The sequence below is a fragment of the Haplochromis burtoni genome, unplaced genomic scaffold, assembly GCF_018398535.1.
Source record: "Haplochromis burtoni strain Fernald_Lab_line unplaced genomic scaffold, NCSU_Asbu1 Contig_399, whole genome shotgun sequence".
NCBI classification, from domain to species: Eukaryota; Metazoa; Chordata; class Actinopteri; order Cichliformes; family Cichlidae; genus Haplochromis; species Haplochromis burtoni.
In genome coordinates, this window is record NW_024582760.1 from 443,247 (window position 1) to 464,345 (window position 21,099).

A 21,099-nucleotide genomic window follows, 5' to 3' on the forward strand; every position below is an offset into this window, starting at 1 on the left:
CTTATATGTAATCTGAAGAAGGATACTGACAATAAAAGAAAACCACCCAGTTTACTTGACTGACAATGAATCCATGAACTGACAACTGTGTATTATCACTGGATCGCTGGATTTTTCAAAGGAGGATGGCTTATTTTATTTTTATAAAGCCTTTTGGAGTTAATAATGGCCTAACTACAAATTTATGCCAATCATTACTAGTGCGTCAATTATGAGAAAATGCAAGCCTGTGATTATCATTACAGAAAGTAGGGATGAGGGCAACAGGAAATCGGAATGCAAAATAAATATGTGTGAAATCTAAATTATCATTGTGTAAATACACAGTATCGCCTTTGTTTAAGCCAGTATCTGTAAAATTAAAAAAATCTACGCAATCATAAGCCAACTATTATCCTCTATCTGGCGGTGTGCTTAATTAGCATAACCAACTTGCCCGATGGGCGGTGCTTTCCCTGCTACAGATAGGTTCAAGCGAAAGCCCCGTCCAATCACACCATCTCCAGAGTTAAAACAGACGCGCCGTCGGTGGTTAATGCCGGCGCTGATTGGCTAACACCCTTTCACGTTTAGAGAGATTGTCAGTCAGCTGGAGCTCAAGTAAAACAACACAGTACTTGTTTTTTTTTTTTTTTATCTTTCAGGGGCTTTTGAACTGGAGACATTTTTTCTCGCTGCGTTTATGGCACCTTTAATACATTACTAAACGGCCCGTGGAACATTCTTTTACGGAGAGAAAAGCGGGAATGTAGCGTTGTTATCGTCCACCCCAATTTTTAACGATAGGTGAGTAAGCTAACGTTAGCTGAAGTTAAATTGCTTAATTAGCACGCGAGCTAGTTAGCCGCCTGTTGCAGTTAGCTTGGCAGCCAAAGAACACAGAAGTTCGAGGTTGCTCGACTCTTCCTTGTATTTTATAATTTTTTTCTTCCTCGTTTTGAAGCAGGTAACGGCAACTTATGCTGGCTTTCTAGCGTAGCTTCTTGCTAGCTTAGATTGTAAACGACAGTCGGTGAGCTACCCTTCCACCGAAAGTGTCTCCAAGGTGACGGTGGTTGTTTCTCCATCCATTTACTCTCTGCTCTCTCCCTGTCTCTGCTTTCTGATAGCTCCTGACGCCTTTCCCAGGAGAAGCCCGGTGCCCTCTTTTGTTGTCTGGAGCGCCGTGTTGTGGCTGAGAAAGCTCTCGGGGGTCCGTGATTGTTGCTGCCAGGCGGGCCGACGCTAGGAGCGTGGGGGAACATAGCGGCGTGTGTCTGGTGAGGAGATGTCAGAGCGGGGATGCCTCTTTTTGGAGACAGTTTTGTAGGCGAGGGTATACACGAGTGTACACAGTATACCTCTCGCTGGGACTTGGCGTGCAAACCAGCGGAGCGAGGTTTCAGTATAACTAGCAGTGACACATATATGGATGGTGGGGTCGCAGTATGCCCACCCCCTCGAGTACCACTACATCACCGGCTGGAGGGAGAAGCAATACCGGGGGAGAGGAAGAGGGGCCCATGTCCGCAGCTTCTACCTCCTCAATCGGCTCATCTTTCCGGTTCGTCCCAGCTTTCTGCCTGGGCGTGGTGGCAGCAGTAGTATTTCAGCTGGCATGGGGAGGCCTGTCTCTCACCTCGTTCTTCTTAAAGCTCTTCATCTATGTGTCATTCGCCCTCCTGTGTTTCCTGGCTGGGAGCTTTGCCCTGCTGGTCAGGAAGAGTCCTCTCAAAGTCAGCTGCTTTAACCGGAGCAGGAGGCAGCCTTCTGAATGGCTGGAGTTCTTCAACAAACTCATGGTAAGAAGACCCCTTAAATTCATTAAGGGACATGCAGCACACCTCCAGGAACACGCAAACTGTAGCTCTGTGCGACATCTCATTAGGATCACACTGTGTCTCATCAGAAAACATTGTTTACTGCTGACATGCAGACTTATATCTAAGGGCTTTTTGCACACTCTGCGTTATTGACAAACTAGATCTGTTGAGCATCTGATGTTTTACATTTTGCCTCCTGATTTGGCCTTCTCAACCATTCCACCCCCTTGTTTCCTGCCCCAATTAGTTTCCTTCCACCTCAGCATTTGTACCCACTCTGTCTCTCTGATGATGTCTCCCGACGCTTTTATCCTTGCTGTGTTCTATAATAGAAGAGGTACAGTCATTCTTCTGGATTTAGCCTGATTCGCAACACTGAGCACATGCATACACACAACAAATGGTAATTTATTCTTTAAGGAAAGCCTTTGGGTGTTTGCAGCCGGTTGGTGGCATCCCTCAGCCCAGCGGCTGCCTTTCATCTGTGATGTTTGATGTTCTGTGGCGCTTATGACTTATTGATGTTGACAGTGGATGAGTATTGTCACAAACATTAGTCTGAGTGACATGTTGCACGAGCTGTGACTAATTTAGGCTGCTTCATTTGTCATGATTTTAGGCCTTCTGGACACACAGTTCTAAGTCCTAGCTCTCTTCTCTCCTTGTATTTCCTGTTTTTATGTTGTTCCTTAACTGGAATTGCCTGTTTGGCTACTTTTCAGGTTCGTTTTTTGGTGCCAGTTCAGGAGTCAAGCCAGAGCAGGAGGGTGGTGGTGTCGCACAATGTGGACAAAACCCTGAAGGAAGGTAATTAGTCACCTGTTTTATGGCACATTTATGTGAATGCATGAGGAGCTATTGATGTGTGAGGAGATTTTGATATGCTAGCAGATGATGTTAAAAAGAACTTAAAAACCCCCCAATTGCTTCTTCTGTTTCTGCCATTTTTGTGGCATCCTGTCTTTATAGAGTAAAATGTGTGAGCGAATCAAGATTCTGAAATTGGATCATATGACAGTCAGACGTCTGAGATCACTTGAGAGTCAAGTGTGGTCATTTTTTGAAAGGCTTTAAATTGGCGATTGCAGAAGAGTGAGATTTTCATTGATTATTCATGCTACTTTTTTGAAGGACTTCAGAAGCAAAAAAAACAAAACAAAAAAAAACTTCAGAAGCAAACATGAATGTGTCTTCCTCTAAATTTCAGTTTCAGTTATTTCAGTGTTTGAATTCCACGTATAAAAAGTTCAAAATTCCATAAAAAGACTTTTCCTTTAGCATTTATGCTCTTTTCAAGCTCTGCATTTTTTTTGTTTTGTTTTGTTTGTGGACTCTACCGTAGTAGCTTATCTTACATTGGGCCTCGGTCTAGCCTCTCAGTTCATAACACTGTCTGAAACAAAATGTTTCAGCTCCCTTTCCTGTCCATTAATGCTCCTGATTGGCTGCCACTCTCAAACAAAATACATGAACAGCAGCTGTGGTCTTAACTTTGAGATGACTGTAATAAGGACATCCATTCTCACTGGTGTTATTCAGAGTTGAGAGCTGGGAAAACGTAAAATTTTTAAAATGTAGTACTTTACAGCATCAACACTGCCTTCTCTCCAGTCATCGAATTAGACATATTTTGGTGGCATTACAATACATTGTATAATACTGCACTTCGACAGTGGTGATTCAAAAGGATAGTCATGTTGATTCTTATTGTGGCTGGCTCTGTTTTGGAAAAAAAAACTTTGCTTTTTTTCATATTGAAAACTTGAAGCTTACACAGCATTAAAATCTGTTTTTCACTCTCAGTAGTATTAGGAGACCTTTCCTGAAATGACTGACTGATGGAAAAAGTTTCAACTTCTGTTTTTGACAAAATTGCTGACTGACGGAGCTCTGCTTCTGTCATTCACCACGACCTGTCACCCATCTCTCCCACACATTAAACCAGTAGAAGGTTAAAGACACGTACACACTGGGAGCCGCAAACAGACACTCGCACACCCATGCACGCTCAGTAGATCAGTGCATGTGCCTGCCAAGTAACAGATGGCTCCAGGATTTACACTGAGGGTGTGTGTTTGCACATCCTTCTGTGTGTTTTTAAAAAATGGTCCTTTGATTGCAGTGTGATACAAGTTTATGACATTATTAGCTTTATAATCAAGACGGGCTGTGTCAGTGAACTGATGCCTTGATATACCTTGATGTGTTTTGTGGGATTCTTTAGAGTGATGCATTTAAAGCAAGCAGAATACTTGCATTCTAGTTAGAACCTTTCCAGAGGAGCTTACTGTGAGTGCTCAACACAAAATACCTTCTGAACTGTCTCATTTATTTTATTCATTTTTTTTTAAAAAGATGAAGAAGTAGTATGAGAGCATAATGTTGTTTGAAGTGGAAACTGAGAAATGGAGCAAATCCAATTGTGCAAGATTGGTCTTTATCTGTTATTAGAGTGCTAACCTCTCTAACCATTCATCCCCCCTCTTCATCTGTTTCTAAAGCACTGATCCTGGTCAGTTCCAGTGTCTAAAGGCACACATAGAGGTTGTATGGTCGCTTAACTTGCATGTCTCTGGTTAAAGGGAAAAATCCCAAGAAGGTGACAAAGTATGTGCTTTACAGTCATTCCTTACAAGAGTGAATGCTGGTCATGTCCGTTGTGAGTATTAGGGTGCTTCTCCTCCTGTTCTGCAACATACAGTACATGTTGATAATGTGCTGTATATAATCTACAGAGGGTTAGCTTGGATCACTGCATACACTTCAAAGACAGAGAGATTCTGCATTTAGTTAAAAGATCACAACAGAACAATTGGGTTGGTTCACACATTAAAACTGAATTTCACAGAGAAGGGGAAGTGCCACACTGTACTTCAAAGCATAACTCGATCAGTATGCAGTTATTCAAGTGATAATATTAATTTAATTTTTACAGTTGAATTCATTATTTTATGTATATGTTGTACTGTTTAGAATACTGGACGAGCTGCTCATATTTGGATTGCATCTGATTTTCTTTTTTTTTTTTTTCTTTTTTTTTTCCCCCTGTGATTTTGCTCTTTGTGCAGTTTGTAAGTTAAAGATTTGACCAGTAAAATCAGTTTTTCAGCAGCTAGTTAAAGCAGAGCGCTCACTGTTAAGCTATGATGTTCCCAGGGTTAAAATTAACCTTCCAGTTGCAGCCGTCTGTGTGGAGTCTGGGTGTGTTATTTATATATTTCTGTCAGTTTTTTTCCAGGTGCTGTAGTAGGTGTCTCCTCCTATATTCTTCCTGTAGTTACATCATTTGAAAGTGAGTGTGAGGGATTGCCAGTGTTTTGTTCGTTTGTTTGTTTGTTTTTGTGCATCTAATGGTCAGCTCTGTGATGAGGTGGTGAGCTGTCCAGTTTCCAGTTACAGCTTTCCCCTCACAGAATGAATGCTGGGATAAGCTCTCGGGGGGGAGGGCTGGGGACCGTTTACAGAAAAGCGGGCACAGAAAGTAGATGATGGAAAGCGTGAACCACCCTCCAGCTTTCATAAGCTGCACCTGGGCTTTGGGGAAATGAAACTCGATGCACCCGTTGTGGTCTTCAGTGGCTCATTGAAAACAGAGTTTATACAGGGTTTGTGTTTTGTTTTGTTTTTTTTGTGCATCAAAAGTTTGAAATGTAAAAAAGCCATTTGGTGTTACTGTCAGAAGAGTACTGACTGCAGCTGTTTGTCTATTCTAACAAAAACTGGATTTAGATTTTCTTTTGCTGTCTCCGCAGTGTTTGACTATGCCTACAGAGACTATATCCTGTCCTGGTACATTCCTTTGAGTCATGATGAAGGCCAGTTGTACTCCATGCTGTCAGAGGACTGGTGGCAGATGATCGGGCAGTTGAGATCCAGGCTTGCTGAGATCGACCTCGTCAACGTAGTGTGTTATGACAGCATCCGGATTCTACACACACACTTCACCGACCTCAAAGCTGCATCTGCAAGGTGCACTAACACACACTCTTTAATTGTATGAAGTTCTCCCACAATATTCATCACCTGCAAATCAAGGATGGGAAAGCTAGTGAAATAATGTGTTGTTACTGTCAGAGTCACTGAGCCTCTAACAGCTTTCTTTGCACAGGTATGACTCACAGTTGTTTATCAGGAAATATGTTCCATCTTTGATTTGTTACTGAAAAAGATTTCTCTTCCCACCAGTGTCCATACCTAGTACCATAATTTTATGTACACAGATGGTGTGAAATTACTGCAATTTGGTCCAGCGTAACCGCATTAAAATCCCCCTTCAGTGTGTGCCAGGTACACTATCACACATGTGCGTGCAGGAAAAAGAACAGACAGAGCGATGATTCACACATCATCTGGTTTTATTATCTTGGCCAGTCAGACGAGACTTATGATTTGATTGCACTGCTGTGATGTCTGGTCTGCCTAATTTCCAATTGCTTGGGAACAATGTAGCAGCAGCAGCATGTCTTTAGAAGCAAAAACAGCGAGCTACAACACAGCTGAAGTATGAATAACAGAGGGAGCGAAGCTTTAGCTCACGTAATATAATCGGACATCTAAGGTGTGTGTGTGTCTGTGTGTCTCCCCAGACCAGAGGAAGTGGCTCGGCCGTTTCCTCTCCATCCCTGTTTGGTCAGTCCAGAATCGGAGCTGGCCTTCCTCCGCTGTGTAGCCAGAATACTACTGCTATGTCTGCTGCCACAAAAGGATGCCAAGTCGCACACACTACGCTGCTGTCTCACTGAAGTCATCACTAATAAAGGTACATAACTTCCTTGGGGATTAATAAAGAATTCTGATTCTAATTGGTCATTGTCACATACATGCATTATTGTTGTCAAAGAATAATATGTTCTGTTTTAATGTACCTTTTATAAGTCATTGCTTTTTTTTGTCTTATGGACAAGTAGCAGTCGTTGAATGTTTATATCTTTATTTTGGCTCTACTCCAAGTCATTAAACACAAGAGTAGTTGAATCAGCTCCACAGTGCAGACACGGTGATGAAATGTGCACCATCCTCTTGGTGGACTCCGTTTGTCAGTGTCACACTCCCATAATTGGGGAATTAAACATACGCTGTGAATGAATTTCATTTAAATAGAATGAAACTTTACTCAACACATTAGGACACAATTCATGATAAGCACAGTTGTAATTAAAAACACAAATGGTGTCTCCTTTCCTCTAGTTGTTTAATAGTTGCACCTGCTCAGTGAAAGAGATGTAACACTGAGGTGTTGTTGACATAGATGCATAACACTCGCAGCTCTTCAGGTGTGTTTGATAAACAAAGAATAAATATACAATATTCTGCTGAATAGTTTTACCATTTAATATACAATACTATGTAGAACTCTTGAGTTCTTTAATTTCTTTTGATTTTGCTAGGAAAATAAGAAACGGGTGCAGTGATTTATTGAATCATAGCCAAGCATACATGTCAATACAATAATATAAGGCAAAAACAGAGTCTGTACAATTCTCACTAGCTTTAAAGTCAATATTTGTATGACCACCTTTATTCTTCAGCACAGTCTGGTATAGTTCATTTCAGGTCTTCTTTGGGTGTTGGCTGTCTTTTGTTTGTTTCTGTGTCGATGAACTCACACTGCCTCAGTAATGTTGAGGTCTGCGCGCTGGGAGGCCAGTGTGTGTGTTCCAGTGTGTTCCCCTTTTTTTTTTTTTTTTAAATGTATTTATTTTTTTTAAATATCCACACATGCTTTTACTGCATTGGTAAAATGCAGTAATCATCACTCCATTATCACTTACTCCTGCCACTGATTCCCCCCCCTTTTATTTATTTATTTTTTATTTATTTATTTATTTTTGGACATATCTCCACCTTTTCTCCCTGTTCCCATTCCTTAAGAATGACTTCTTTACAATCAGCCTTCCGAGACCATTTCTGGTGACGTTTGAACAAACAGTATTTAGATCAGCTGCAGGGTCAGACGGATTTCTCAGGTCCTGTGTCACGTCTTTGTTGGTTTTTGCCTATTACATGACTTTCACTTACTCTCCATCTGCTGTAGATTGCTTTTTATGCCTGTCACTTCTTCTTTTGTCCTCTACTTTGCCAGTTTCCTCATTTTCTTTTACCCTTTTTTTTTTTTAAACCATGTAGATGTAAACTTTGTCAAGATATGACAAGATCACCTTGTTGGTGCATTTTCTGCCTGTCAAAGTGTCCTGCCGTTGGGATTTTTACTAGATTTGAATAAAGAAATTGGAACAAATATTATTGTGACAGGCTTTTAGCAACAAAGCGCCTAAAAATACAATATAAACGGTCTCTTTGCTAAGTTTCCTGGTATGTTTGGAGACAGCATTGCTTCTTTTCTTGAATTAGATGCTTGCTTTTTTTTTTTTTTTTTTTTTTTTTTTTTTTTTTTTTTTTTTTTTTTTTTTTTTTTGAATGATTTGAATGAATGACTCATAGGTCAATGTGGCTCAACAAACAAAAACATTCCTCTGCACAAAGACTAGACTCATATTCCTTCCAGTCTTTGTACCTTGAATAAAGACCAAGGGATGAGGGGAGTAACACTAGTGAAAATAATAATTTTCTTACAAAGGATTCAACTCAGAGAGATTATTAAATAGCCAAAGGAAAAGGCTTTGCTGCTCACTAGTAGCTCCACCTTTAATTTCAGTCCAAACTCAGGCAAAGCACTTCACTACAGCTCATCACTCTCAGGCTGGCACACACTGAGTCCGAGCAACTCCACACCAGATCTTTTTATAGTGTTGGATGATGATTGGTGAGCAGAGCATGCTCCACACTGGTGGCTCCTCACAGGAAAATGTGTGGCAGCTGCAGGCAGGGGAGAAGGAAAGCAGAACACACCCACTAACACAACCTGTTAGGGTTGTAACAAAATATAACAAATGACGAGTGGCCCAGTCTTTGGACATTACTGCATGTTATAAATAATTTAATTGTCATCTAATTATTGAGCATTGCAAAATGTACTCTTAGCTGTTGTAACAGCACTGACTCATAAGGGAAGTGTGGCAGTGAAGCAAGGAGAGGAAAAAAGAATGCAGGAAGATACAGAACACTTTTTCTTCTTCTCCTGCATTGCAGCAGAGCGCCACACTGTTACTGCTGCACTTGGCTCTTGTTTCCAGAGTACATGTTGGTTTACATGGTGTGAAATGAAACAAATGTTCAATTTTGCTGGCCCGACACACGAATCAATGGACTTTTGTTATTTATCTGTAATGTTTTGCTGCATGTTTAAGCTGTTCTGGAAAATTTACCTGCTGGAAAACCAGAAAACTTCAAAAAAAGTTGGAATTCAACTGAGAAAAACTGGAATCTTACAAACTCTGTGGTCATCCTTTCCTCTTGAGCAGGTGTGTTGTCAGTGTTGTTTTGAATGCAGCTGTTGTTGTGTTCCTACTGTCAGAAGGAACGATGAAACGATAGTCTTAAGAAAATGTGTGATATCTTGATGTCTAGCTGCTGCTCTGTTTCTAGAACTGCATTCCTCAATTTCCCACACCTAGGATTTTTTTTTTTTAAGATCAGTGTCTCATTTTATTATGCGTCACAGAAATCTGTGGTTCTAACTTCATCAAGAGCATTTGTCCGTCCTTTTTACATCGTGTGTGTGTGTGTGTGTGTGTGTGTGTGTGTGTGTGTGTTTTCTCCAGTCCTGAAGCCGTTGGTAGAGGTACTCAGCGATCCAGATTCCATAAACAGGATGTTGTTGTCTCAGCTGGAAAAGAGGGAGCAGCAGGCTGAGCAGCAGAAGAAAGCCTACACCTACGCTGCCTCCTATGAAGACTTTATCAAACTGATATCAACTTCTACTGATGTCAATTTCCTCAAGCAACTCAGGCATGACAGTGACAACGTGCACACACACACACACACAGTAGATGCCTACATTACCTCATTTAAGTAGACTATCCTGTACCTACATTGAGTCAAATTAAACAAACCACGTGTGTCCTTATATACATAATGACAAACATGTTAACCAGGCAGTCTTAGCCACCAACATGTTTGCTGCTCAGGGGTTACCATGGGAACAGACAATGTCTCTGCAGCAATATACTTGATCTAAATGCGGGGTAGACATGATACTGCTATATTGTCTCGTTAGTTTGAGAAATGGTGGCTCAGTACTGGCTTCTTTTTGAAATGTTTCTTCTTTTTGTTTGTTTTGATTTATTTTGGCCTCGTCACTTTCCATGCTATATTTCCATCTTTCTGTGACGTAATTCATCTAATAATTGTATTTGTCTCCCGTCTTTCCTCCTTTGTAGGTATCAGATCGTGGTAGAGATTATTCATGCCACCACCATCAGCAGCCTGCCTCAGCTCAAGAAGCAGAAAGGTACAGACAACACTACAGTTTCCTGCATTTAAAACCTCAAAAGTATGGCAGCGTTTCAGTTCACGTTCACTGCCCCTAAAAAGCTAGCCAGGTATGCAATATAGGCATTCATTCATAGAAGTAAACAATAAGAGTACAGTCACAATTCTGCTTGTTTTGCAACAATTTGAAGAGAAGTGATGTGAACATTTATCTGTCAGACACTTGCAATATGCCTGAGTTCAGCCTCGTGTCAAAGACTTTTAAGGACCAGGAAGTGACAATGAAAGCGAAGTTTCAGGACAGCTGTGTGAGCGTGGTTATAATGACATTACCAGAGTGACTTTAGTCGTAAATGTATTACAGCAAAGGCTGATTCCCATCCGTTTCAAACTGTTACATACAATACTTACCTTCAGACCCAACCACTGATTCCCATCATTAGTGTTGCAGGTGGTTGGGTCTGAAGGTAAGTATTCTATGTAAAAGTTTGAAACGGATGGACACACAGCACCAGCTGATACAGATTTACAAACAAAACAAGGGAATGAGTGGATTCGAACTGCCCTGCAGTGCAGAGCCTAATTTTTATTCTCATTGATTGAGGGAGGGGGGGGAAATGGTCCATAAACTGTCTCCATGTGCACTTTTAAACACTACTGTCTATACTGTGTGATCCTGCTGGACTACACAGTATAGACCAGCACTTTTTCAATTTGCTTTTGGGGATTTTGGAGACCCAGTACTGGTTTCTGTTTGCACAGGCTGTTTGCTGTTGAAACACACAGTCCCTGTTCAGCAGTGAATGAATTCATGAGTACATTTAAAGGCCAGTCGGCTGTAGAAACTGCAAGTGCATTCACATGCTGTATCTGAAAATCAATGACCAATAAAGTTCACTTGCTGGTGTGCTTAGCTTGAAGCACATTTTCATAGAATCAGGCCATCGGTATGTATCAGCTTTATCCCGATAGTTCAGTGGCTCCACACCAGGTGATTGTGCGCCTTTGTGTTATTATGTGGCCAGAACTTGCTCAGACAGGCTTTCCCTCTCCCTTAGAGAAAAAAGGTAAAGAGTCAGCAGCCATGAAGGCCGACCTGCTGAGAGCCAGAGATATGAAAAGATATATCAATCAGCTGACTGTTGCTAAGAAACAATGTGAAAAAAGGATCCGCCTCCTTGGAGGGCCAAACTATGAGAATAGTGAGGAAGGAGGGGCCGATGACAACGACGAGCCTCAAAGCCAGAAGGTAAATAATGTCATGTAACTCAGCGGTCCCCAACCTTTTTTGCGCCACGGACCGGTTTATGCCCGACAATATTTTCATGGACCGGCCTTTAAGGTGTCGTGGATAAATACTAGAGATGGACCGATCCGATATTACGTATCGGTATCGGTCCGATACGGACCTAAATTACTGGATCGGATATCGGAGAAAAATTAAAAAAATGTAATCCGATCCATTAAATATCACGAAAGCACCTCACAAAACTTGCAACACGCCATAACTCGCCTCAGAACGTTAGCACGTCGGAGCAGTATGCATCACGTGATAGAGCGGCTGTGGCATGCGGGACCTGTGGTGGTCTGGATAGCATTTGGAGCTTCGCTAGCAACCCGGCATTTCATCTCCGACAAAGTTATCCCCGAGAGAAGTAAAGCAAGTGTGTAAGTCCATCTCTGAATGTTTGTAAAGCATTCCTGCGTTAAGCTTAACAAGCGACTGCCTCTTCTTGCTGCTACTTCAATCATGAAACTGCTTAATGATCAGCTGATTGGCTTTTCTGTCGCGACTCCGTCTCTCTTCTTTGTTTTTGGCCCACTTTGCACCAGAAAGAGGAAACCAGCGGCTGAACAACAGCAGCACGTTTAAGCTTGATCAGCTGTTGTTAGAATTTATTTAATATTACTTTCTACTCGAGGATCTTTTTCTACGTAGCTGACGACTGGTAACTGCAGGGGCGGATCTAGCAAAGTTTAGCCAGGGGGGCCGATAGGGCATTAACAGGGAAAAGGGGGCACAAAGACATATTTTTCTTTCTTATTCTCATTTAAAATGTCTGGCTGTTATTAAATAATTATCTGACACCCAAAGTTTTAATCTGATGTAAAATGTATAGAAGTCCATTACTGTATATAGTACCGTAACTGTTAAGTCTAATATACCCTAGTAAGCTATAGTACTTTTTCCTTTGGGAAGGTACCATCTGTGCAGTCTGCAATTTTGTTGAAGACAGATGTTGAATCTATTTAATATTTCTTGAAAAATAATTGATTTCTGTGCATTTTTTTTCCACACTGCATCAAATTAAGGTTGATTACGTCGATTAAGCATCATGAGGTGGAGCGTGAGGGGTGGTTCCCTATTTTTTATTTTTTATTTTATTTTTGTTGTTGCTGGGAGTTGGAACCCTATTAGTTAGGTTGCTTAATATTTACGCTAAGTACTCTTTAAAATACCAGAATTGGGAGGATGGTGTAGGTTTAAGTTTATTAGATTTATCAGTATTGCTGAACTATGAAATTATTATTTTTTTTGCATACAGGTATAACAGAATAGCTTTAGTGTAGTTGTTGTTTTAAACTTGAGTATGAACTTATACAAAATGCAGCAAGATATTTAAAAAAACAGTTTTGTTGATTAAAAAACACTATATCGGATTCATATCGGTATCGGCAGATATCCAAATTTATGGTATCGGACATAAAAAAGTGTTATCGTGCCATCTCTAATAAATACAACAAAATAAAACTAGTACCGGTACCGAAAAAAATAATTTATTCATAACACGTGAGAAGACCAAGGAAAACAGAGTAAATGATAACAAAATAACGCTGAAAACCGATAAAAACCCTGAAAACTATACATTTCACACCTGAGCCTCAACTCTCGCGGCCTGGTACCAAACGACTCACGGACCGGTACCGGTCCGAGGCCCGGGGGTTGGGGACCGCTGATGTAACTGATGCGGTCTCTCTTCATTTCCTGTAAGGTGTGAAATTACTTTGGTTCTTTTTAAAAATTCTCTCCCCTTATGCAGATTCTCCAGTTTGATGACATCCTGTGTAATCCAAGTTACAGGGATCATTTCAGAGTTTACATGGAGAGAGTAGATAAGAGAGCTCTGATAAGCTTCTGGGAACTGGTGGAAACACTGAAAACTGCCAACAAGGTAACGGCTGCACACATTCAAGAGCTCAAGAGGTGTGACGAGGCGATGGCATTCATACTGAGATGTACACAAAAGTAGAAAATGGGAGTGCTTGATGTAATTTTATTAAACAGTCTTGTATAAAGAAACGTAGCATAAAGCTTTTTGTGAGTCCAGTGCACAAAATCAGACTTGAAAATAACTGCACATAGTGTCAGCAAATGTCTTTTGCTTTAATGTCTTTAAACTTGGAATCTGCTGGTGTGGCTGTAACTGACAGTTAAAAGAAACTTTATTCATTTTATTAAAAGCTTTGGTGCAGCTTGTTAGTTCATCTACCGTCTGAAGCAAACTATTTTCACTCACCTCCTTTAAAGCCACTGATGTGACCAAATTTAGGATGTCCACTTGCATTCGCACCACAAAGACTTCAGGGTAGAAATAAGAAAAACAGAAACTTGAGATTTTTGCTCACAGAGATTACATTAATTCAGTTTTATTTAAATAGTGTCAAATCACATTTGCCTGTTGAGAAAACCCCAACGATCATATGACCCCCTATGAGCAAGCAGTTGGCGATAGTAGGAAGGAAAAACTCCCTTTTAACAGGAAGAAATCAGGTAGAATCAGACTCTGGTATGGGCAGCCATCTGCCTTGACCGTTTGAGGGTGAAGGGAGGAAGACGGGACGTTAGTTAGTGTTGGTGATCCAGAGACTAATACTAACTAATGATAAATGTAGAGCTCTGTATAAACACAGTGAGTGGGGGGGAAGAAAGGTGAGTGAAGAAGTAAGATAATTTTATTCAGATTATTTGTTATTCAAAACTTTGGTCATGAGCATCAGCCATTGTAACAGTTTGTGAATGTGAAAATATATATGTGTATGTATGTATGTATGTATGTATAAAAAAGGGAAGCAAAAAATGTTCAAAACGGTGAGAAAAGTATGTGAGAAAATAATTTTTGTTTGACAGAATGAGGTGCCCCAAATTGTTGGGGAAATTTACCAGAAGTTCTTTGTGGAGAGCAGAGACATTCCAGTGGAGAAGTTTCTTCTGAAAGAGATCCAGCAGAGTTTGGTGGGGAACAGAGGAACACAAGTCTTTGTTAAACTACAAGAACAGGTATGTGCTGCTCTGCTTAGCCAGCTGCAGCTACCTGTAGCTACAGCAGCTGACGGTGGATTTCTTGAAAATCTCAAAAGAAAGCTGTTGAACTTCGATCATTAAAAGCGTGTGTAACAGTGGAAACTGACACATCCCTTAGGTTGCTGAGACAATGAGAGAGCGTTACTACCCCTCCTTCCTGGTGTCCGACCTCTACGATAGGCTGATCAGACGAGACGACCATCACAGCCAATCGCGGTGTAGTCCAGAGGAAAAGGGAGAAGGGGTGAGACATTCATACGCAAACGACACACATGCATACAATACTAAATGAATGTGTTTAACACTTGTTTTTGTTTATATCCTCTGTGAAGTGCCAGGGTCTAGATACAGGAGAGGTGTGTGACGAGGGCAGTAAAGGAATCAATGAGCAGGCGAGCTATGCTGCTACTAAACTACACCAGCTCTATGACAAACTGGAGTACAAGCGACAAGCCCTGGGCTCAATCCAGAACGCACCCAAACCAGACAAGAAGGTAACAAAATATAGGTCAATGTGCTAAATACAGTCTGTTGGATCACTTCAGTATTGAGTATCAGGATGTTTGATTGGGTTAAACTCCCATTTATCTGACGTGGTCCCTGCTAGAGTATGTGACAACTTTAAAGTAGAGCTTTGAAAACACCTCTGAATGCAAAGACTTTTATTTATTGTGGTTCAGCATAATGTCATTTTACTGCAACTTGTGTGCTTATCTGCCTCTGGTGTGTGCTTTGCAGATAGTAAGCAAACTAAAAGAAGAAATAGGAGCCATGGAAAAAGAACACAGCGAACTTCAGCAACACATCACAAGGACTGACTGGTGGTGTGAAAACCTGGGGAATTGGAGGGCTACGATAACTACAGCTGAGGTAAAAGGAAACAACAAACCTGAGTGTAGAAACGAATGATGCACTCACCTAAACAGTTTACAGCAGTCTGCAAGCATGCCCTTCATCCTTTATGCTCTTGCACAGAAGAAACAAATGAGCCACACAGCACAGATAATTTAATACTCTGCATACTTTATGCTTAAGTATAGAAGATAGATTGGACAACACATACATTTGTATAGATCAAGCACATTTCTGTACTTTATCTATACAGGACTAGATTCACTAAACTTCATGCAGCAATCACAGAAATGGCCCAGTGGGAGTGGAAAGTTCTGTGGTTGATCTACTAACAGTGCACATTAAATTCATAGAAGAACAGAAATCATCATTTAGAGTCAGATCGTGTATGTGTGTGAAAATATTACTGTTACTTTGATGTGTGTAGAAGCATATATTTTTCTTTCTTTCTTTAGTTTTTCACCAGGCTGCATGTTTTTAATGAAAAGTTAGTGTTAAACATTGTAACATTGGATGTTAATCAAAGACACTGCAGGTTTGCCTGAGTGTCTCATCCTTCAAAACTCTTAAACATAACATGCACTAAGGCCAGCCCTAACACTGTCCTATGTTAATGAATATTGACAGTATCTCTATAATGCTAAACGATTGTTTTTCCAGCCGACATTAAATCTGACCCTAGTCATTCACATTTCATTCATTTTGTTCTTTCGTGTACTTGCGTGTGTAAATCCTTTGTAAATTTATACTAAATTATAAAAATATATTGTGACAATGAAGGACCCGACAACAGCAGCGTTGCAGTTCAACACATCCTTTATTGACGGACTTCCCAACATGCGCAGCTTTCTGGCTGCCCTGCTCCTGTAGCATACAACACCGCCCTCTCCTCCGGTCCTGGCAACATCTTTAACAGGGGAGACATGATTAGATGATCAGGGTCAGGTGTGTCAGCCTCCCCTGACACTCTGAACTCCACTGCTCCACCCTTCCCCTGCAGCTGAGCCACACCCCACCACATATATGTTAATGTGCCTGAATAAAGAATATCCAGGTTGTGTCAAAAAGAATCCTCTGATTTCAAAGAGCTTAATTTCAAGGCCACTCACCGATAACGACTTAATTGCGCATTGTTAAAAAGAGTGGCTCTGTGAGCAGCATAACGACAGCAGTGGCTGCATTGACTCAAAAGTATGGGACAGATTTGACTGTGGTATGGACTAAAGCTGTGTGGCTGGAGGGGGACACATTGAGCACTTGGGAATATTGTTTTTATATTCTTTTTTTCTTTTTTAAAGTATATTCTTTACTTTAAAAAAGTGTCACCTTTTGATATCAGATTCTTTTTGATACGCCCTGTATGGATACTACATCTGTCCATTTTGGGGTTGTGGGTTTTTTTTTTATTTATTTTTTAATTTTTAAATTTTTAATTCTTTTTGGGGGGGAAATTCCCAGGTAATCTCTCTCCAGAGTAAAGAGGTGGTGGTTTATTGTGTATGTTTGTGTGTATTTCAGGCTGCAGAGGAAGGTGGTGAGACTGTAGCTTGTTACAGTGTGTGTGTTAGCCTGGTGGAAGGAGAAGAAACGGCCAACAGTCGCTGGAGCGTCCAGAGGAAACTCACTGAATTCCAAATGTTGCACCGCAAACTCACAGAGGTAACAAGGCACCAATCCTGCACACATGGATCAACATTTGCTGCCTTGTTGTTTAAATGCTTAATGTCCCCTGCACAATAAACCAGTAAGGTCATCAGCTCACTGTGTAGCACTGAAATTGAAAGACTCGCAACAAAAAAAATAATGTGATGATGGATTTACTGCAGCCTATGTGCCACAGAAAGCAGAGACTGCTGTTTGTTAGAAGCATTTCCAGTCCTCTGTGTGACTATCTGTGGTCACTGTACAGTGATAAATTGGTTTAGATGAAATCTAATATCTGTGACATCTGGAGAGCTGCATGCTTTTAGTCAGTCTGCTCTATTGACTAATTTATGGTTGTTAATGCATTTCTGAATCTAACAAGAGTAAACAGAGTAGCTGTTTAAATCAAAAATACACATATTTTGCCTCCTGTTAGTGTAAAATCATCACCTGTTAATGTGTCTCTCCTTCAGTGTTTTCCATCACTGAAGAAACTCCAGTTACCATCACTCAGTAAACTTCCCTTCAAATCTATTGACCAGAAGTTTTTGGACAAAAGCAAAACACAACTCAACACTTTTCTCCAGGTAAACAAGCAGCTGCTGCATCTATATTTTATATCTCTATCACCTGCTGTGATACAATTACAAATGCTTCACTTTATCTCTACATTGTTAATTATAACACACAAAAACCAGGGTGCTGAATCACAACCTATTTCGGTCTATGAAATGTGTGAGCTCTTTTAATTAAATATTACACTGTAACGAGGTCTGTAACCTTACAAAGTCTGTGCTCACAAAAGCTAATTCTGCTTATGATCACAGCTGTTGATGATAACCTCAGGTGTGTGTGTGTGTGTCGTGTGTTAGCGTCTCCTAACAGATGAGCGGTTGTGCCAGTCAGAGGCTCTCTATGCTTTCCTCAGCCCGTCTCCAGAACATCTGAAGGTAAGCCATTTCTCATATTTCAATTTTAAAAAGAACAGGGAATAATATGCTTATTTCCATAAGTGTTTGCACATTTCTTTTTTTTTAAATTTATTGCCTGTACATAACAACAATGGATTTGAAATAAAGTTAACTCAATGGGATTAACTGACATATTAGATCAGCTCTGTAGGAGTTAGTTTCCCTATTTTTTTTTTTTACAGATTCATCAGTGATTGTACATATAATAATTATTTTCTTAATTCTTCACGTTTAATGACTACCAGAGGTTTGCAGCCCATAGACCTCATGCGATGCTGGATTTTCCTGTCTGAGGCTATAAATTTCAATTTTTTTTTTTCATAAAATAATGAAGAAACAGGCCCCACCCAGGTGTGAAATTGTTGTCTTGCAATTGTATATTTTATTTAGCGTCTATTAAATGGAAGTGCAGTGACAAAATGCTGTAATTCATGAATGTTACAGCAGTTTTTGTTATCATTCTTTTTTACCTTAAAGTCCTCACCTTATTCCAAATCCACTGTGTGGGTGTACAGTGTGAAATGACCAAAATTGTATCACATATTTCCTTTCTTTTCAAAGCCACCACTTTGTCCTAGAGCTGGGCGATAGAACGATAACGATATGTATTGCGAAATAACTTTTCCTCGATAGAAAAGTTAAACCTACCCTGTTGAACTTATTATGGGAAATAAATATTTAAATAAAAACAAGCTGCTGATTATTTCACATTTTACTTGTGAGCAATATAGTTATTTGGCTTATATCGTGATAGATATCGTTATTGCCTGAAATGAAAAAAAAAACATATCGTGATATGAAAAAATCTTATATCGCCCAGCTCTACTTTGTCCTGTTTTAATGCTTTTAAAAGTTAAATAACCATTTAACTTCATTAAAACTCAATCTATTTTAAACCCCAAACCAGAAGAAGCATTAGTTTCCTGTATTAGTTAATCAGCTAAAGTTCTCTGACATGAGTTGTGTTTGTTACTTTAATCTGAAATTTTGACCCTGTGAATTTAATGAGCGATTAGATATGGGCCATTAAATACAAGGTTATTGCTCTAATTACCAGCAGCTTATTGGCGCTCTTTTACGCACATTTATGGCTTTGTGCAGTGTTCGAGCAGCAACACTGGCAGAGCCGCTTCATAAGAGGGTCACTACTCATTTGACACTGGCACCATTAATGAGGAGATGCTGATTACAGGGCCGTGTTTGTGGATTCACAGGGATCCTTTCATGTTTCAGACCTTCCTGATGGTTGTGTTATCTGGATGATTTTGTCCATTGTATGCAGACCATTTTATAGTAATGATATCTTGTATAACATTTGAAGGTGATGTCTATTCAGAAGAAATCCTCTTTCTCACTGGCCTCCTTCCTAGAGAGGTTACCTGGAGATTTTTTCTCCCATACTGAGGTACACACTCATGCACGACGAGTAAAGCAGCATTCCCATGCTGTCCTGCATCCTCATTTGCATGATGTGCGCTGTACGTTTTCTTCATAGGAGGATGGCGATGACGACAGTGACTTGTCAGACTACGATGAAACAGACGGGCGGAAAGATGCTCTGGCTGAACCCTGCTTCATGCTCATAGGAGAGATCTTTGAACTCAGAGGAAGTGAGCAGGACACTGTTTTGATGTTACACACGCTCGTGTTGGTGAATTCTAACTGCCTCAGTCTGTTTATCTGAATACATTCCCTCTCCGTCTGTCTTCCTGCTCAGTGTTTAAGTGGGTGAGGAAGACTTTAATTGCACTAGTCCAGGTGACATTTGGACGAACTATCAACAAGTAAGTACTAACAAGTACTCTTTTAGTCAGTGGTCTGGCAGTATTGTTGATCCAGAATAAAATATCTCATCTGTCGAGTCCAGATCCAGAGGCTTTGTTAACTTATGCAAGGTAGAGAGTGTAACACCTATTGTACATTTTCCTGAGATGAAAGTTTTCAGGCCTCTGTTATGTATTTCAGACAGATCCGGGACACTGTAAACTGGATCTTCTGTGAACAGATGTTGGTGTGCTACATCAGTGTGTTCAGGGACACCTTCTGGCCTGATGGCAAGCTGGCGCCACATATCAAAGCTCGAACGGATTATGAACGCACTGAGACCAAGGAGCGTGCTCAGCAGAAACTACTTGACAACATCCCAGGTAGCAACACACACACAGGCGTGACTTATTATTTCATTTATTATGATTGCACATGTTTGCAGTGTAAAAGAAATAAAGAATAAAGTGCTTGATTCAGCATGCTTTTCCTTGTCCACCAGATGCACTCACAAATCTAGTTGGCCAGCAGAATGCCCGCTACGGCATCATCAAGATCTTCAGTGCTCTGCAGGAGGCCAATGCCAATAAGCACCTTCTCTATGTAAGCGTGACACACATTTCCAACATCAGCGTTTCATTAAAACAAGATTTCTTAGCCATTTATTTTTTCCCTGTCTCCCTGTGTTTGTTAGGTATTGATGGAAATGTTACTAAAGGAGCTGTGTCCTGAGCTCAGGGCTGAGGTGGACAGTATGTGAACACATGCATGAGAATGAGGATCGGCTCGTTCGTCTTTCAGGCCTTTCTGTAGCTGACCAATCACAAACTGCCAAGCCAGACAGGGAGAGGGCCATTGGGTGAATCCTCAGACAGAAAGCAAGCTGCGTTGGTCAGAGTTGAGATGCACGAAGACTCTGGTCAAAGAAATTTGCTGTGAACCGGTGAAAAGCTGGCCTGACACTCTCCTGACAAAGCTGCTGACAGAAGGGTGCATCTCTAAACCTGCGTTTGGACAGGGAGAAACCACAGGGACTTCTTCCTATCTAGACTGCAGTCTGATGAGACTGATCACAGAAGAACAAAGTGTATTTTTGACTTAAGTAACTCACATCTGTGTTTTTCTTTTAAAAATAATTATAATTCTTTCACTAGCACTGACATTCAGCATCTGTGCCAGAACAGACTGAAATGAAATGTTTCGCTGAAATGTAAATGATGGTGATTTGGTCGACAACTTCTTTGTACATCTTTAATTTTTAGAGTAGATAATCGACTGACTTGACTAAAGACAAAAAAAAGACAGTCAGACTCGCTGTTGCCCTCTAGAGGCGACCGCTGTGAGTCCCAGCCCACATACCTCTGAACATTCCTTCTACACACAACCTGAGCAACACTTGTTCTGTGATTCTTGTAATAAGGCTTATAATTGT

The 21,099-nt window shown here is 40.6% G+C and overlaps 1 protein-coding gene across 3 annotated transcripts; it reads left to right on the forward strand.

Moving 5' to 3' along the window:
* The first annotated feature begins 514 nt into the window (after nucleotides 1–514).
* On the forward strand, nucleotides 515–20,439 carry snx25 (sorting nexin 25). 3 transcript variants are annotated; one of them, XM_005944285.3, is made up of 22 exons: nucleotides 515–786; nucleotides 1,110–1,781; nucleotides 2,525–2,609; nucleotides 5,555–5,771; nucleotides 6,389–6,561; nucleotides 9,464–9,650; nucleotides 10,082–10,152; nucleotides 11,192–11,382; nucleotides 13,175–13,306; nucleotides 14,263–14,412; nucleotides 14,555–14,680; nucleotides 14,769–14,930; nucleotides 15,175–15,306; nucleotides 16,807–16,947; nucleotides 17,406–17,519; nucleotides 17,805–17,882; nucleotides 19,225–19,308; nucleotides 19,399–19,513; nucleotides 19,621–19,687; nucleotides 19,869–20,050; nucleotides 20,170–20,270; nucleotides 20,362–20,439. In XM_005944285.3, the coding sequence occupies exons 2-22, from the start codon at nucleotides 1,428–1,430 to the stop codon at nucleotides 20,425–20,427; spliced, it is 2,928 nt and encodes a 975-aa protein (XP_005944347.1). In that variant the 5' UTR covers nucleotides 515–786; nucleotides 1,110–1,427; the 3' UTR covers nucleotides 20,428–20,439. The 3 variants fall into 3 exon arrangements, with proteins under 3 accessions (XP_005944347.1, XP_042068812.1, XP_014196215.1); XM_042212878.1 differs by lacking the exon at nucleotides 515–786 and having other exon boundaries at nucleotides 1,762–1,781; nucleotides 2,525–5,407; XM_014340729.2 differs by lacking the exon at nucleotides 515–786 and having other exon boundaries at nucleotides 1,762–1,781; nucleotides 2,525–5,094.
* The last annotated feature ends 660 nt before the right edge of the window (nucleotides 20,440–21,099 follow it).

Bases quoted from the DNA above. Each gene is read 5' to 3' on its own strand.
- snx25 (XM_005944285.3), top strand. From the start codon at position 1,428: ATGCCCACCCCCTCGAGTACCACTACATCACCGGCTGGAGGGAGAAGC. The intron at 5,772-6,388 runs GTGCACTAACAC...GTGTCTCCCCAG, and splicing joins CTCAAAGCTGCATCTGCAAG to ACCAGAGGAAGTGGCTCGGC. The intron at 17,883-19,224 runs GTAAGCCATTTC...TAACATTTGAAG, and splicing joins CGTCTCCAGAACATCTGAAG to GTGATGTCTATTCAGAAGAA.